Below are 16,149 nucleotides of genomic sequence, written 5' to 3'. Positions count from 1 at the left end.
TTCGTTAATTTTCAAGGGGGTAATTTAAATGAAAACGATTTAGTTATTTATTTAACCAGTAAATTTTTTAATTAAAGATATAATGTAAATTGTACATTTATAAAGAATATTTACAGCTAGATTAATAGCTGCCGGATGGCGAATAATTTTTTTTGGGGGGGGGGGTGCTGTTTGAACTAAAACTGTTTTGACTTTCGAGTTACTTGTTGCTTCTCTTGCAGAGTTGGATTCTTTTTCTTAAACGTCCTCATGTTTCTTTTCTATGAATAGCATTGGCGAAATCTCTGGAGTTTTCCAGCAAATGAAACACAATCTTTCTTGTACAGTACCCATAGCTTATTGAGTAGCACAAGAATCCCCCGCGCCCCCACCCCTTACTGCTAACACCCTGTCATTTTCCACTCTTGTCAGACTAATGACAAAAAGAAAGAAAAAAAAAATCCACCTTCCTCTTATACTTTGGTATTACAGCTTTTCTATCATGGTTGACAGGAAACCAGTAATCATATGCTCTCATTCAACTTCCTTCCTTAACATTAGTCTCCATTCATTTACCGATTTATTTTCGCCTATATGCCATGCAAAGCTTTATATGTTCCAACTAGTAAAGTAATCCACCACTGGAAGCAAGGAAGTAACTTCAAACTTGAAAGCTTGGGGTAATTTAACTTTTTATCACGTTTCTTTAGTTTTTTTTTTACTTTTTTTTTTTTTCTTCAAGATTTTCTTATCAAATTATTTGAAACTAGCTGGGGGGGGGGCACTTTGCCCGGTTGCAAAATAAGCTTAAATATGTTAATTAATGCAGGTTTCGTATTTATTATTAGTCCATTCTCTCTTGAATATTATATATATAGTACTAATTTCAAAAGTAAAACAAAACAAAAAATTGACTGGTGTGCCGTCAGCTAGAATCGAAATCAATATTTAGCGCTCCAGCGGCATTCTTTACCATTTAAGCTATCAACAGCGTAGAAATCGCTAGATGTTGCAAAGCCTTCTACTCGAATAGCTTTTTCCCTTGGATTGCTGCACTTTGCAATTCCCTCCCAGGCTCCTGCTTACCTGACTGTTCTGACATGCAGAAATTCAAGTGTAATGTGAACAGACCATCACTGCTCAACTCCCTAAATAGTATCTCTGCAAATCTGGTCCCAAGTAGTAGTCCCTCACAACTAAGTGGTTCTGTGCCTTGTTTGGGATGAAATGACAATAAAAAAAAAGATAGGTAGATAAGGAAGATTAAAAATTTAGTCACTTAAATCTATGAATGAATTTGCGGATGCGCACAAGTAATAAAAATATGTGGGTAAATTGAAATGAACTTGCTCACATATTTCTGGTATGTGTTATTCATTGATAAAAAAAAAAGATTTTACTCATTTTAAATCATCCGTATGATTGTTTCCTGTTAATTTTAGTGTTATGTGACCAGTAGTTTATGAGCTTATTGGTTTTCAACTACAATCACTTGCTTTCTTAAGTATAATAATTGGCTAAAGCAATTTCATGTTCATATGGATGTTATCACTAGGGTTAGGACAACAGCATATTTTCATTGCTTTTACTCTTGAGTCTATATCCGACACACACAATCAACTGAGAACCACATCACTCTACATAAAAATATAAGATGTCAATGGATAATATACCTGAGAATCAAAACAAGGAAAAGAATATGCTGTTGTCATAGCCCTAGTTATCGCGTTTCATATGCATTAAAAAATGGGTCGTCCAATCAGCAAAGATGGTGATTGTTGAATAATCTAATGTTGCTTAAGTAAAAAAAAAACAAAAAAAATTAAAAAAAAACAAATTCCAACTTTAGCCATTTTGAAATGTACTGTTTCACAATCAAATTATGCCATTCTGGTGACTAAAACAGTACAGTTTTAAATAAATAAATTCCTTGGAATTAACCCATTACCAAAATAAGTGTTCATATTTTCTGATGAGCACAATGTTAATTGGTGTTTAATACATCCATTTAATTATCTGGACGATATTTATTTGAAAGATTATTTTATAAGAAAAAAAATAGTGTTTTTTTTTTGTTTTTGTTTTTCTTAGATTCATTCATCAAATTTAGCCTTTTCATGAATTGTTCTATTGATTTCATTCAATGAGTCCATTTTTCAATACACAGGCATTATTGTGATTGTCTCTTAGTATGGGCCTCCAAACGGTCTGAGAATTCTGGTTTTAGCATGCCCTTCGTATAATTCTTTGATTTCCCCCCCCCCCCCAACAAAGAAGATTGGACCTAGTAATTCATTCCTGTTCATTTGTTCATCTGTTTTTTCACAAACGTCAGTCATGGTGAAAGTAAATTTTTGCCAAAATGGATTTTCCGAGATAACTCTGGTCGCCCCCCCCCCACAGGCCATTATTAGGAATAACATTGCTCCCAGATCATTTGTCCATCCGTTTTTTTTTTTTACATTTTTCTCAATTTTTTACTTGTGAAGGGGGACCCTGCATGCTCGCATGTTTCAATTCAAATCAAAATAATTTTTTTTTTTTTTTTAACAGCAAATTTTTTATTAAATGACATTGATTGCTACGATTTCATCGACGTGGTGTTTTACATAAACTGTCCAGAAAATTGTGACAATAGCATGGTCCTTATTCTTCATAAGATACCCAAAGAAATTGTGAGAACTAGGGGGGGGGGTCAAATTAAGTGTAGTTGATGAATGTTAGAGGCAGTGAGTCTTGTGCCAAATGTACAGTTCGCTTGTAGCAATCTGGTCAATTCAGGATTTCACAACCTTGCTCATAACATCAGTATTTAGCATTTTTCTCGCACATTAAAACACGAATGGATAGGACAGAGGATAAAGAAAGGGGTAAGGAGAAGGATGGGAAATAGAGGAGAGAGAAAGATAAAGATGCCTGGAGAGAGAGGGTGAGAAACAGAAATTTTAATATAAAGATCTTACATTATTTAACTTCTATGTAATTTTATATGCCCTGACCAACGTCAGGTAACCCTGCTAGTTTATTAGATAAAAGACAGTTGTTAATATCTATGTTTGTATGTCCAGCTAAAAGTAAAAAAAACTAGCAAACAAAGACACACAAAGTTGGTAAAGTCTTGATCAGCGTTACTGGGAATGAATAATATCTAAAATTTAGGAAAAAATATTCATTCCGTGGGGGTTAATTGGGCCAGGTTTTGTCGGAGGAGGGGGGGGGGTCTAGTGTTATGTACTAATTTTGAAATAAAATGATTCATTACTTAAATAATCTATAATACAGGGTGGAACAATGAATTTGTCACCCTAATGAAAACACTAGTTTTATTTTAAAACTTTTATTGAAAAAAAAATCAATTCAGGTAACTTGATTTGTTGTGTCATGCTGGGGCAACATTGGGTGGCCTTGCTGATTATCGATTTAGAACGATTATTATTAAAAAAGTAAAATGTTAGATAACAAACATTATTATTGTTTTGTAACTGTTAAGTGGAAAAAGGTATGCAGAGAGAATGTTTTGAAATAAAAAATAAATTTGGCCAGAAAATGTGACCAAAGGTCACGGGGTGGGTCTTTGTGTGGTCAAGTAACGTAAGCACCAAAGAATAGTTACATATATACAAGAGAGTTTGGAGTTAAAAAGAGGAGCTAGAGAGGGCTAGACGGATGAAGAGTTTTTGCCCTGTACGGGGTTGAAGCAAAACAAGACGAGCATGCAGTCTTTTAACAAGAAAATACAATGAAATAAGATATCTGAAATATAACTGAAGACTTTTTTTTTTACATGGAGGTCACCACTTATCAAGGCCCAAGGGCCACTCGGGGATAAGGGTTATTGTGTGTATAGTAATCAATGGGATAGTGTAGTAATAGTATTGGACAATTGATAAAGTGTCATTACTTAAGGGGGCGGTTCATCAGGAATTTGTTTGTGTTGGACTTGAAGACATCCAGGTTGAAGTCAGGAGGGAAACAGGCAAGCGGAACAGTTCCACAGGCGTGCAGTTCTAAGAAAGAAGCTTTGTTCATGGAATCTATGTTTTGATTTAGGCACAGATAAGGAGTGGGGAAAATTGACGGTGGTTTCTGTTAGTCGGGTGTTTTTCAAAAAAGATTGGCGAGGGGGGATCAGAATGGAGCTCAGACGAGCACTTGCCATGGAAATAATGATAGAACAAAGACAAGCTCGCTACGTCTCTTCTGTGGGAAAGAGGTTGCAGGGAAGAGAAAAGGGGCATCCCCCACCAAGCCACGAAGTCTATTTTGTACTCTGTCAAGGTAGGATAGGTTGTTTTTAGCAGCTCCTGCCCAGATGTGGCAGCAGTACTCCATCCTTGGACGTACTTGGCTTTTATATAGATAGAGAATTGCATCATTAGTGAGATATCTTCTGGAGCGGTAGAAGGATCCCACCATTTTCCCAGCAACCTTGGCTACAGACTTAATGTATGTGTTCCATCTAAGATCAGGAGTAAAGGTCAAGCCCAGAAGCTTATCAAAACATGGGGCCTCCCCTAGACGAGAGCCATTCATTTCAATTGATGCCAGATAGGGATCAGAGCATTTATGATGTAGAGATAGGAGCTTGGTCTTGGATGCATTAAAGGTAACCAGCCACCTCTTCCTCCACTGTACCACGCGCTCAAGATCAGAGGAGAGAGAATCAGAGAGAACATCATCATTTACGGCCTTTGATGTATTGCCATAGATAGTCGTGTCATCAGCATAGATGTCAACGAAAGATTTTGGTATGTGTTTTGGGAGATCATTGATGTAGATCAGGAAGAGAGTTGGGCCCTGTATGGACACGTGAGGGACTCCACCATTAATACTCACGCAGGCAAGAAAGAAAAACACACTTGAAATTCTATTCTACTAGAGTTAAATTCACAAAAATATTTACAGTCTTTTTACAATATATTGGTTCAGTTCTTAGCACGTTTTTCAAAGTCTCAAATCTCTCTTCTCTTCAGAGACGGCACTCAAGCGGATGGAGGAGGGGCATGGTCAGTCGTTGGGAACGGCGAGATTCCACGCAAATCTGTGCCCCTTGTAATCAATCTGGAATCTGCTTAATTTCCAAGCGGGATTAGCATTATATAATGGGGTGTGTGTGTGTGTGTGTGTGTTGGGGTGGAAGTCCCCTAAGCCAATTCAAAATACGCCAGGCATCTGGGGAAACCCCAAAGGCAAAATTGCAAGTGTGCAATTCAGCCATATCACTAGGTTTGCAATCTGGGACCAAAATCAACATTTAATTCTCATGACCTTAAAGGTTAAACCTTGTCATTCAGAACCCCTGGTACTGGGTTCTCCAGGCCAACAAGTACAATCTCGTTTCTACATTGTCTGGCATTTCCTGTTATTTAACACAAAATAACCATTATATCTCTGATTTTCAAACAACAAAGCAAAATATATTCATATTTTAATTCAAGTCTTTGTGATATCCGCTGTCATCCGGGATTAATTAAACAATCTTAGCATAGTTACCCGACCTTCTTCAGATCCCTGGGAAGTCTGAACCTCCCCAATCGGGAGCAAAACGCTCCCTTAGGTCAATTAGGTCATACTTCTACACGGGTCCAGAACTGGGAGCATGCCTTTTCCACAAACACCAGCAGGAGCTCAGCGACTATTGAGTAGATGGAGGCAATTGGACTGGCTTTGGTGTTGTAGGAGGTCATGTTGGTGTTCCTGACATGACTAAATGAAGTAGTTCAGCACGTTTAGGTCGGAGGAGGACAGTAAGAGAAGGGTATAAAGTCGTAGCACTCTTTCTGAAGACTAACCTGGGTTTATTTGGGCTTGTGGGCCGGCGCCAAGTTCTGCTGCCACACCCAGGATCTGCCAGCGGCTATCTGATTGCACCAGCAGATCACCACACTCTTCAGCACATCCAGGCACACTTTTGTGTTGACTTTCAAGCCGACTTTGAAGATGTGAGGTGGCATGATGTGGCCCTCACTTGAAATAACACCAAAGACCATAACCGTGGCTGGAAACTTTTTCATCACCCTGGGCATGTTCCTGTTATCTGAATTTGCATTTTGAGGGTGCTAGCAATGGTCCTGTTATAACTTGGATCATTAGAGAGCATGAGTTGTACAGTAGCACATCTCCAATCTCACTCGTTGAACATTATCATATTCAGACATGATAAAAGGCTCCTATCACTCTTGGGATTTGTACACAACTGGCCAACTAGTTGAAAAAAAGAAAAAGAAAATCGGTTTTCTTCAAATGGAAATGCAATAACATTTTTTCTATGACGACAATTTTCTCATTCTAGCCTCTGTGTGTGTGGAAAAAGTGGTATGGTATAATTTTCACTACTGAGAACACCAAAGGTCATGGTTGTCACTGGAAGGTTTGTTTGTATGACTCTAGATATGTCTTTGGATGAAGCAGTGAACCATCTGTTCTTGGAGTTGAGTTGATTTTTATAAAACTTTTCTTTTTTGATAGACGAGAGTTGCAACATGTCTTGTTTCTGTGGGTGTTTTTACTTTTTCATAAACTTTGTTTCAATCCTTTTTTTGGTCACTTTTAACAAAAATTGTCCTTTCCTCATCTTGTATAAAGTATAGCAAATGTTCTCATTCACAATTAGCTTAACAAGCGTTTCATCTTTGCCTTCCAACAGCATGCATTGATTAGCTGCATTCATTGTCGATCTTTAATAGCAACTGACGTTCTAAAGACATCAGGTTTCCAATCATGCATTATCTTCTCTGATATCACTTTATAGTTGAATCCTAAATTAAGCATCAATAAGACAAAAGTCTGAGTTTTAATTTCTAAAAATTCTTTAAGCTTAAGCATTACATTTTGAATACTTTTTTATAACGAAAATAATGCAATAAGGATTCTAGATATAAAGTTTAGTAGAATTATATCTTGATTTTAATCTTCATGAGGGAACATAAAAGTGGTGCAAAACTGTTCTCTTCAGAGTACTTGATTTTACGCATCCTGAAACTGATATTCTTTTAGTTTATGTGTGTGTGTGTGTATTTTCTCTTTAATTTTACTTCTCAGAAATCAAGTGTTAGCTCCCTTGATCATGACATGAGACACATAGATATTCAAATAATCCAGTGAAATTTTCTTTTACCTCTCAAACGCAGAGCAAAGAATTTGGGAACATAATTTTCCTCTTAATTGACCGTTTAAATATGTTATAGTCTACATTTCTTGTTGATTCCAGGACAAGAATTCTTTGTTTGGTGGAGTATCCAGCTCTGTGCTGTTACTTGAGGTAACATCACTTGGAGAAGATGCATTATTTCTCATAAAAGCCAGTGTGGGTTAGCTATACTGAGGAAATCTTATTTAGACCATGAATACTATGTAATTTTGAATTTTTACTCAGGGTTTACTTGTAAGGAAAAACTATTTTCTTAACAGGTTATCCTGACAAACCCCTGTACAGGGAAACTAGACATTCAAGGATAATGCCTAGGAGGCATTAAAGTGGCCTCGTCTGGTATGCATTCAAGTTCTCATGTGTGTGTGTGTCTTTATTTAAAATTAGTCTTTGTTGAGGATTTGTTTAGTGTCGTTACCTCACATCCTAAATTTATTTTGATCCTATTTTGTTGTATATTTTAGTTTCGTTTACATTTTTTAATTGAAATTATTTCATTTTGAACTTTCATGAATTTAAATGTATCTTATCTTACCCACTGTTATGCATAAAATGTGCTGAATTAGAACTAGTGCAATAGTTTCAGAGTTCAAATTATATAAGCACAAATTATACATATAATGTATAAAAAAAATCATTGCAAAAAATATAATTGTTTGTACCTTATTTATTGACTAGCAGTTCAGCCCGGCTTTGCTCGGGGCCCTATTTACTGTTCATAACTTGCCCTATGTGGGAATACACTTTATGTAAGATTTTGACCCTATGACATTTATTTTGGTCTCAAATCAAAATACAAAATTTGATCAATGTCCAAGTTACTTACATCTAAAATTTCAAGTCCTAGGACACAAAATTGGTGGAGGAATTTGGTAGAATCTACAAAGGTAAACTCTTTCAACTTTTACCTTTTAGCAGCTAAATTTTCGCCCCAAAACTGATTCAAATGCTTGCTGCATGTCTGATTACCTGTTATGTATAAATTTCAAACGTTTAGACCCAAAATTGGCTGAGTAGTTTGCTAGAAACCACAAAGGTCAAATCTTTTGAACGTTGACCCCTTGGCAGCTCAAATTTTCGACCCAAACTGATTAAAAAGCCTGCCCTATCTCTGAATACCCTTTATGTAAAATTTCAAATGTTTAGACCAGAAATTGTCTGAGTAATTTGGTAGGGACCGCAGAAGTAAATTTTTTTAACTTTGACCCCAATTTTGATCCCTTAACATTTATTTTTTGGGGGCTCAAATCAAATTAAAAAGTTTGATCCATATTCAAGTAACCTACATTTAAAATTTCAAGTGTTTAGACCCAAAATTGGCGGAGGAGTTTGGTAGAGTCTTCAAAGGTCAAATTGTTGAACTTTGATCGCTTGACAGCTAAATTTCTGGCTGAAAACCGATTGAAAAGATTTTCCCAAATGTCAATACTCCTTATGTCAAATCTCAAGTCTCTAGACCGAAAATTGAGTTATTTCGTAAGGAAATGTACACATACACACACACACACACACATTTTCATTTTTATAGATACTAGCATGGGAGCCCGGCGTTGCCCGGGTGTTTGGAAGTGTATGTTGAGCAAAAAAAAAAAAGTGGTAGTAGGAAGGAAGGCTCGAACCCGTACCGCGAAGGAGGAAAAGAACAGGGAAAAAAAAAACTTCTTTGCTGTTAGGACAACCGCCAAACCGGAAGTGATATAGGTTTTAATTAAAGCTAGACAATCGAAAAGAGGGGATGACTTTCAAAAATGTTGGTGAAAAAAGCGACCCCTCCCTGTAGAAAAGTGCCCAGTTGAGGGTGAAGAAATTAATGCTTTTAGCCAATTTTTCTGTATTTGTCATCTAAAGGTCGAGCTTCAAAACAATACTGATCTTGTGAAAAGTCGTCTCTGTCAAAAGTTTTAGGCAGACATGCAAACATACATACATTTATATATTGGTAGCTCAAATTTTCGACCCAAATCGATTAAAGTTTTCCCTATCTCTGAATACTCTTTATGTAAAATTTCAAATGTTTAGACCAGAAATTGTCTGAGTAGAATGGTAGATTGCAGAGGTCAAATTTTTTTAAAACTTTGACCCCTATTATGACCCCTTAACATTTATTGTTTGGTACTAAGTTATTAAGTTAGATCCATGTCCAAGGAACCTATATTTAAAATTTCAATTGTTTATACCCAAAATTGGCAGAGGATTTTGGTAGAGTTCTCAAAGGTCAAATCGTTGAACTTTGACCCCTTAACAGCCAAATTTCTGGGCGAAAACAGATTACAAAGATTTTCCCAAATCTCAGTACTCTGTATATCAAATTTCGACAGTTATTGCGTAGGGAAATGTATATACACACACACACACACACACACACACACACACACACACACACACACACTTTCATTTTTATAGATATATAGATAGATGTATCGGAATACAAAGTCTTAGAAAAGTCGTTTTTGGTCGTTCCTTTCTACTTTCTCAGTAGATTGAATTTATGTATAGTGGATGGTGGTAGCAGAAAGAAAAGAGTATAGCCAATTAGATGAGAAAATGTTTACATATGACTCGGGTGTGTGTCCATCCCAGCATCTTCACACTGAAAGGGGTCGGTAACTTGGTAGCTTTGTGGTCTTTCTTTAAAACCTAAGAAAATGTCAAAATGTACAGATACACATATATTGTGTGTGTGTGTGTTTAGGCAGCATTTTTGTCATTCAAGCAAGCATTGTTAAAAACAAATCTATTTAATTATACCATTTATTTTTCGATTTTTCTAGTTATATTTGATTTGAAATAAAAAAAAAAATTATGAATATTCTACGTATACCACTAACGCCTTTAATTTGTCATCAAATCATGTGGAAAATAACTGAACACAAAGAAAAAAAAAAGGAAAGAAAATACTCTGTCAGTTAGGTGGAACGTTTTATAGTGTTCCAAGAAGACTGATGCTGCTAAAAATCTGTGACGTCAATATTGACATCACGTGACAATCTCATAAAGCTAAGAATTTTATGTACATAAAAACCCTACAGCTCATAATTAATAACATAGCATACAAGATTAGTAATGATATCTTTAAATAGTTTTAATTCCAATAAATGAAATTATTTATTTTTTTTACTTTCAGAATTGAAATATAACTATTTTTTTAATTTACATTCAATAATTTTGTGATAAAATTCAACACTCTATTTAAAAAAAAAAAAAAAAAAAAAAAAATTTAGAACGCTATTTAATGAAAAAGAACACATTTATTAAAAAATATGGTAAAACCAAAATAAAAGCAAAAACCGCATAGCTGGAGGGGTGCAAAATAAAAGTAAAATGAATTTTGATCACACCACCCGAGCGTTTATATATATATATATTTTCACCTCAAACAGGGCACATTGCCACTTTGGTGTAGGAGGCTACTATCAGGGACATAAGTAGGGAGTTGGGCAGCAAGATGTCAGTTCACGTTACACTTGAATTTCTGCATGTCAGTACAGTTGGAAGCAGGGACCTGGAAAGGAATTTCAAAATCGAGCGTTTCTGGGGAAGAAACTACTGAAGTAGAAAGCTCTTTTACATCCATGGATCTCTACTGTGTGGGGGTGGAATTTAGCTGCTTGTCGGGTTGTTGTGGGGGCATAAGTTCGTCAGAGCATTCACCATTAAAATACTTGTAGAACAGGCAGAAGGATGCAACATTTCGTCGATGGGACAGAGGCTGAAGCTTAGATGACAGTTCAGGAACTATCAGATTGGCGACACTTTTGAACCTTGTTTTGGAGCGAGAGACTAGTAGCAGATGCACCAGCCCAAATATGACAACAATACTCCACACATGGGCGAATGGTGGCCTTATAGAGGTACAGGATACTTTCAGGTGTTAGTAGTTTTCTAGCATAGTAGAGAGAGCCTACCTTCTTCGCAACAGTCCTGGCAATGCTTTCAATATAATTGTTCAAACTCATGTTTCCTGTGAATCTTAGGCTAAGGAGTTTAAAAGATGTAGTCATTGGCCATTGCTATTGGTGGTAGAGAAGGTTTCTTGTAATTATTGAAGGAAACATGTTTAGTCTTGTGACCATTCATTTTTGTCCCCATTCCACTACAGATTGGAGGTCATCCTCTAGTGTTTCTGCCATTTCTTTAGATATGTGTTCATTTGTTTTCCTGTCATGCCTGTTATAGAGTGTGGTGTCATCAGCATATATACCCATCTCAGAGGCAATTTTGTCGGGGATAATGTTGACACACTGGTTATCACTAGATCACTGGTTAAGCAACATTGAGCCTGATCAGTATCAGATGTAGGGGGATGACAACACCACCATGCAAGAGTTGCAAAAACCTCCTCCTCTAATGGGGCTATACATGCAACTGGGCACTGCTTGTGAATTTCAGACTCCCATGAAACTTCCCCCTTCCGAGGAAGCCAGTTAAACCCAAATTAGGGTTAATGCCATAGTTTCTTTTTTTTTTTCTTTTTTTTTTTTTTTTTTTCATTTCAGGGAGGCGTTTCAGATATCCATATCAATAAAGGTATTTTTTCATTTTTTGTTTCTAACCACATGTATGATTTTAAGCTGAACTTTGAAGTTATTTTTTTTTTCTTTTCTTAAATTTCAGATAGTCTTTTTAGGACCTTGCTCAATCATCCCTATGATCTAATACTGTGAACAACCTCATTTAAAAAGATGTCGTCCCCTACTGAATCTGATCCTCACATGTCAGGAAACAGTGACTACTGGAAGGAGTTGTGTGACATCAAACAGAGTAAATATGGAGCTGCTACGGAGGACAGTGAAGATGATCTCTCCAAGACCCCAGATGGTAAATTTCATACAGTTCTGTTCCTGGAACAAGACTAGTTCCCAAAGTAAAACCTTTTCTTTCCTTTTTCCTTTTCTTTCCTTTTTCCTTTTCTTTCCTTTTTCCTTTTCTTTCCTTTTTTCTTTTCTTTCCTTTTTCCTTTTCTTTCCTTTTTCCTTTTCTTTCCTTTTTTCTTTTCTTTCCTTTTTCCTTTTCTTTCCTTTTTCCTTTTCTTTCCTTTTTCCTTTTCTTTCCTTTTTCCTTTTCTTTCCTCTTTCCTTTTCTTTCCTCTTTCCTTTTCTTTCCTCTTTCCTTTTCTTTCCGCTTTCCTTTTCTTTCCGCTTTCCTTTTCTTTCCGCTTTCCTTTTCTTTCCGCTTTCCTTTTCTTTCCGCTTTCCTTTTCTTTCCGCTTTCCTTTTCTTTCCGCTTTCCTTTTCTTTCCGCTTTTCTTTTCCTCCCCTTTCCCCTTTTCCCCTTCACCCTTTCCCCCTTTCCCCCTGTTCCTTTTTTTTTTCCCCTGTACCCTTTCCCCCTTTTCCCCTTTCCCCCTTTCTCCCCTGTTCCTTTTTTTTCCCCTGTTCCTTTTTTTTCCCCTGTTCCTTTTTTTTCCCCCTGTTCCTTCCCCCCCCCCTGTTCCTTCCCCCCCCCCTGTTCCTTTTTTTTTCCCCCCCCTGTTCCTTTTTTTTCCCCCCTTTTCCCCTTTTCCTTCCTTCTTCCTTGGTTTCTCTGAACAGACTTGCTATCAGAATATATCTTCCTACTGAATACAGTCCATCAGCTTAGCGTTCCACCCAAGAGCCTCTCTCTCTCTCCTTTACCCAATTGCTGTAACTCTAGTCAAATCTAGGTGTTTCCCAGCGAGCCACAAGTAGCATTTTTTAAAAATAATAAAATATCAATATCCTACTGCATAAAAACATTTATGGACAGCAAGCTACCATAATTCATCCAATAAAAATGAAAAAAATGATATTAAAGTTTAAATTCTTTGATATTTAGTTTTTGGTGTTTGGGAGAACTCTGAAGTCGATTTAATTACCCAGCTTTAGAGTTTTCCAAGAATATCCATGGAATTCTGTTGAAATCTGATACCTCTTAAAAACATGCAACAAAACTCTTCCTCATTCTCTTTTACTGTGCATTTTAACCATTCCACCCAAAATCTCTTTTCAAATAAATATATATATATATATATATATATGAATAAATGCAAAAAAAGCTAGGCTTATTTCTTGTAATTCAATCACTCAATAAAAGTTAATTCAACTTTACACAGGATCCGCTATTTTTATATTTATATATATATATATATATATATATATATATATATATATACTGTTTATGTACATGTAGCAAATTTAACTAATTTGTATATTGGTTTTGAAACAAACAGTTCATTAATTATTTATTGTTATTGTTCATTTTTTTTTTGTTTTGTTTTGCAATATTGTTTTATTTCCTAGACAAATGTTTCAGCATTTGTGTTCAAATGTTCCTTGCTTTGGAAGGACTGATTTGATTTTCAATAAATTACCATCTTTCTAAATTTAAATTAAAAAAAAAAAAAAAAGCAAATTGATTGATTTTTTTTTTTTTTTTTTTTTTTTACTATCACATTTGAAAGATTAACGAATTTGTATTAGGATTAAAATTTTAACGTTTCTCTATATTAATAAACGAGAAAGATTTGTTTCGTGTGTATAACAGTTTTCTTGTATATGTATATATAAAATTTCCGTGTGCTAGAAGTTTTCATCTTAAATTCAACACAATTATGCAGAATGTAGAAACTAAGCATAAATAGAATTCAGTGTAATAGTGAAATGAATCCAATCATCTAATAAGAAACCATAAAACATGAGTAATTAACACTCGTTTTTCAAAGGAATATGCAAATTAGTTAACCTTCATGTAGTTGCTCACATATTTATGACTGAGTATGTTTTGAAGTTAGATTTAATAATTATTAAATAGAAAAAGTAGGCTTTTAATATCAATCTCAGAGCGAGAAAAAAAAAAAAAACTCAACTTCATAGGTACATGGCTTACAGAAGATCAGAACAACGTAGGTACCGTCGGTTTCAAATCCAACAAAAGGAAACAGCACATGACCAATCATGCGCTGTTCGCCTATAATGTACTTAAATATATGCAGGTTAGGCATGTATGCATGCACCAGTATGTTTTGTCTACATGTGCATGGTTGTGGCCTGGTTCACCATTCACTTGGCTTGGGGTGAGCTGACTTCCTTTGAAAAAAGAAATTTCCAGAAATGATAACTTCGCAAGCAATCTTTAGTCGCATGTATCTCATGCCAAGTTTTTGCTGGAAAGTGTTGCCACCCTCTCGCGTATAATGTTTGGTCACCCATCTGGTACTGACCAGGCTCAATGCTGCTTAACTTCCGTGATCTAACGAGAACTGTTGTTCAAATATAATTGTCATATTTCACACGTACAGAGCTAAAGTATTACGTGGTGAATGACTTATAAAAATCGCACATACTAATAGTGGTGGTCAAAGAGATTGTGGCATGTGCTGTATTTTGTCTAACATTTAATTCTTTATAGGAATTGAATTACTGGTAGGTTGAGAGTGGATAAACCAGTTTATATATAAGTGTAAAATGGTGAGCCCCCCCCCCCCCGATAAAAGAAGGGTGGACCTGTAAATTCACCTTTGTCCGTTCGTCTGTTTGCACTTTTCTCAATAACTACGCCTTTTAATTTTTTTTTAATTTTGCACAAACATTAAACGTAAGTAAAAAAAAAAAGTAACAGAAAACTCCGGTTGACTCTTAGGGGTTATTTTGGGTTAAAATGGCTAAATTGACACTTTTGTGCATATTAAAAAAAATTGATGCCTTGGATTTTTTATAAACTTTCTAAAAAGTTGTAACTATCTGATTTCTATATAATTTTGTTTGTTTATACTTTGCGATAACTCTTGGGTGTGCCCCAGGGGCTCTTTTAAGGCTAATAAAAACACTCCATTTTGGGGACTATTTTTTACCATGTTTGTTCAAAATTTTCTGTGTATGTCCATTTAGCAGTTTTGCATGGTGCTGAACTCAAATTTAAATATGTTAAGGCCTTGGCGACTTTTGGGGCTAAATGGGGCGGTGGGGGGGAGCAAATGATGGACTTGGTCATTTCTTTTTTTGCATGGTGCAGAACTCAAATTTACTTATGTTAAGGCCTAAAACTGCACCGTTTGTTCATTTTCACCAGGATTTGACATCCCCCTAGGGACTTTTGAGGGTAAATGGGAGTGGGTTATGCCTCGTTCACTGTGCACTCACGGGGGACCATGCATGCTTCATTTGCTTTTGTTTTTTTTTTGTTTCTTTTACATAGGAGTTGCCACTTATCAAGGCCTGGCGGCCACTCGAGGATAAGGGTTAATGCGTGTACAGTAATCAATGGGACAATACTGTAGTAATCGTTGGAAATTTGGTAAATTGGATTACTTAAGGTAATGGCTCATCAAGAATTAGTTTACATTGGACTTGAAGATGACCAAATTGTAATCAGCTGGAAAGCAAGCAAATAGAACAGTTCCACAGGCATGCAGTTCTAAGAAAGAAGCTTTGTTCATGGAATCTATATTTACGCTTAGGCATAGATAAAGATTGGGGGAAATTATTGATAGGGGTTTCAGCTAGACGAGTGTTTTTCGCGAAAGTTTGGTGGCTTAAAGTTTAAGATGCAGAAGTCAAGTATCATGGTTCACTTGTGCTCTCAAGAGAAACACTTATTGTTGAATGCACTCTTGTCTAAAGTATTATGTGATGGATGAGAACTCTGATGTGGAGAAAATGTATCTGAATGACAAATCTATTGAGGTTGCTGTTTGTTACCTTGGTGATATAATTGTTATGCAATAGTTTTGCAATGATTTTCTTTCAAGAATTTGTAAAAAAAAAATTGTGGTTCCTGTAAGATGAGTGCAGTGGAATTGCTGGTAAGATGCGAGATGATAACCAGTTTGTAAGAAGTTAAGATAATGAAGCTGTGTAAAATAGTGCATGTGAGAGCATGGGAAAGTATCATCAGCAGCAAAGGATAGCTGGCTTGTGAAGAGATTAGCAGCAGTAGCCGAAAAAAGTGTATATGCAATTTGGGAAGTGTGCGTGAGAAGAGAAAAGAAAAAATGTACCACGTGGTTGAGAGAAAGAAAGTCGACGTCAAAGAAAATGGACGTGTAAAGTAGGAGAATGAGA

General features: G+C 36.0%; 1 protein-coding gene across 7 annotated transcripts in view; it reads left to right on the top strand.

The window, feature by feature from the left end:
• The window catches only part of LOC145280080 (rho GTPase-activating protein 18-like), a 312,700-nt gene that overhangs the window by 207,777 nt on the left and 88,774 nt on the right, over positions 1 to 16,149 (top strand). For 5 of the 7 annotated variants that reach the window (XM_080131781.1, XM_080131785.1, XM_080131780.1 and 2 more), the window contains one exon: positions 11,744 to 11,947. In XM_080131781.1, the coding sequence (XP_079987907.1) occupies positions 11,812 to 11,947 (136 nt within the window). In that variant the 5' untranslated portion in view covers positions 11,744 to 11,811. Of the gene's footprint in view, positions 1 to 569; positions 660 to 11,743; positions 11,948 to 16,149 lie in introns of those variants that run through there. The other 2 variants (XM_080131784.1, XM_080131787.1) reach the window with 2 other exon arrangements.

The sequence above is a fragment of the Euprymna scolopes genome, chromosome 7, assembly GCF_053919585.1.
Source record: "Euprymna scolopes isolate OS-2025 chromosome 7, ASM5391958v1, whole genome shotgun sequence".
In the NCBI taxonomy this organism is placed as follows: Eukaryota; Metazoa; Mollusca; class Cephalopoda; order Sepiida; family Sepiolidae; genus Euprymna; species Euprymna scolopes.
This window is presented reverse-complemented; position numbering and strand designations above follow the sequence as displayed.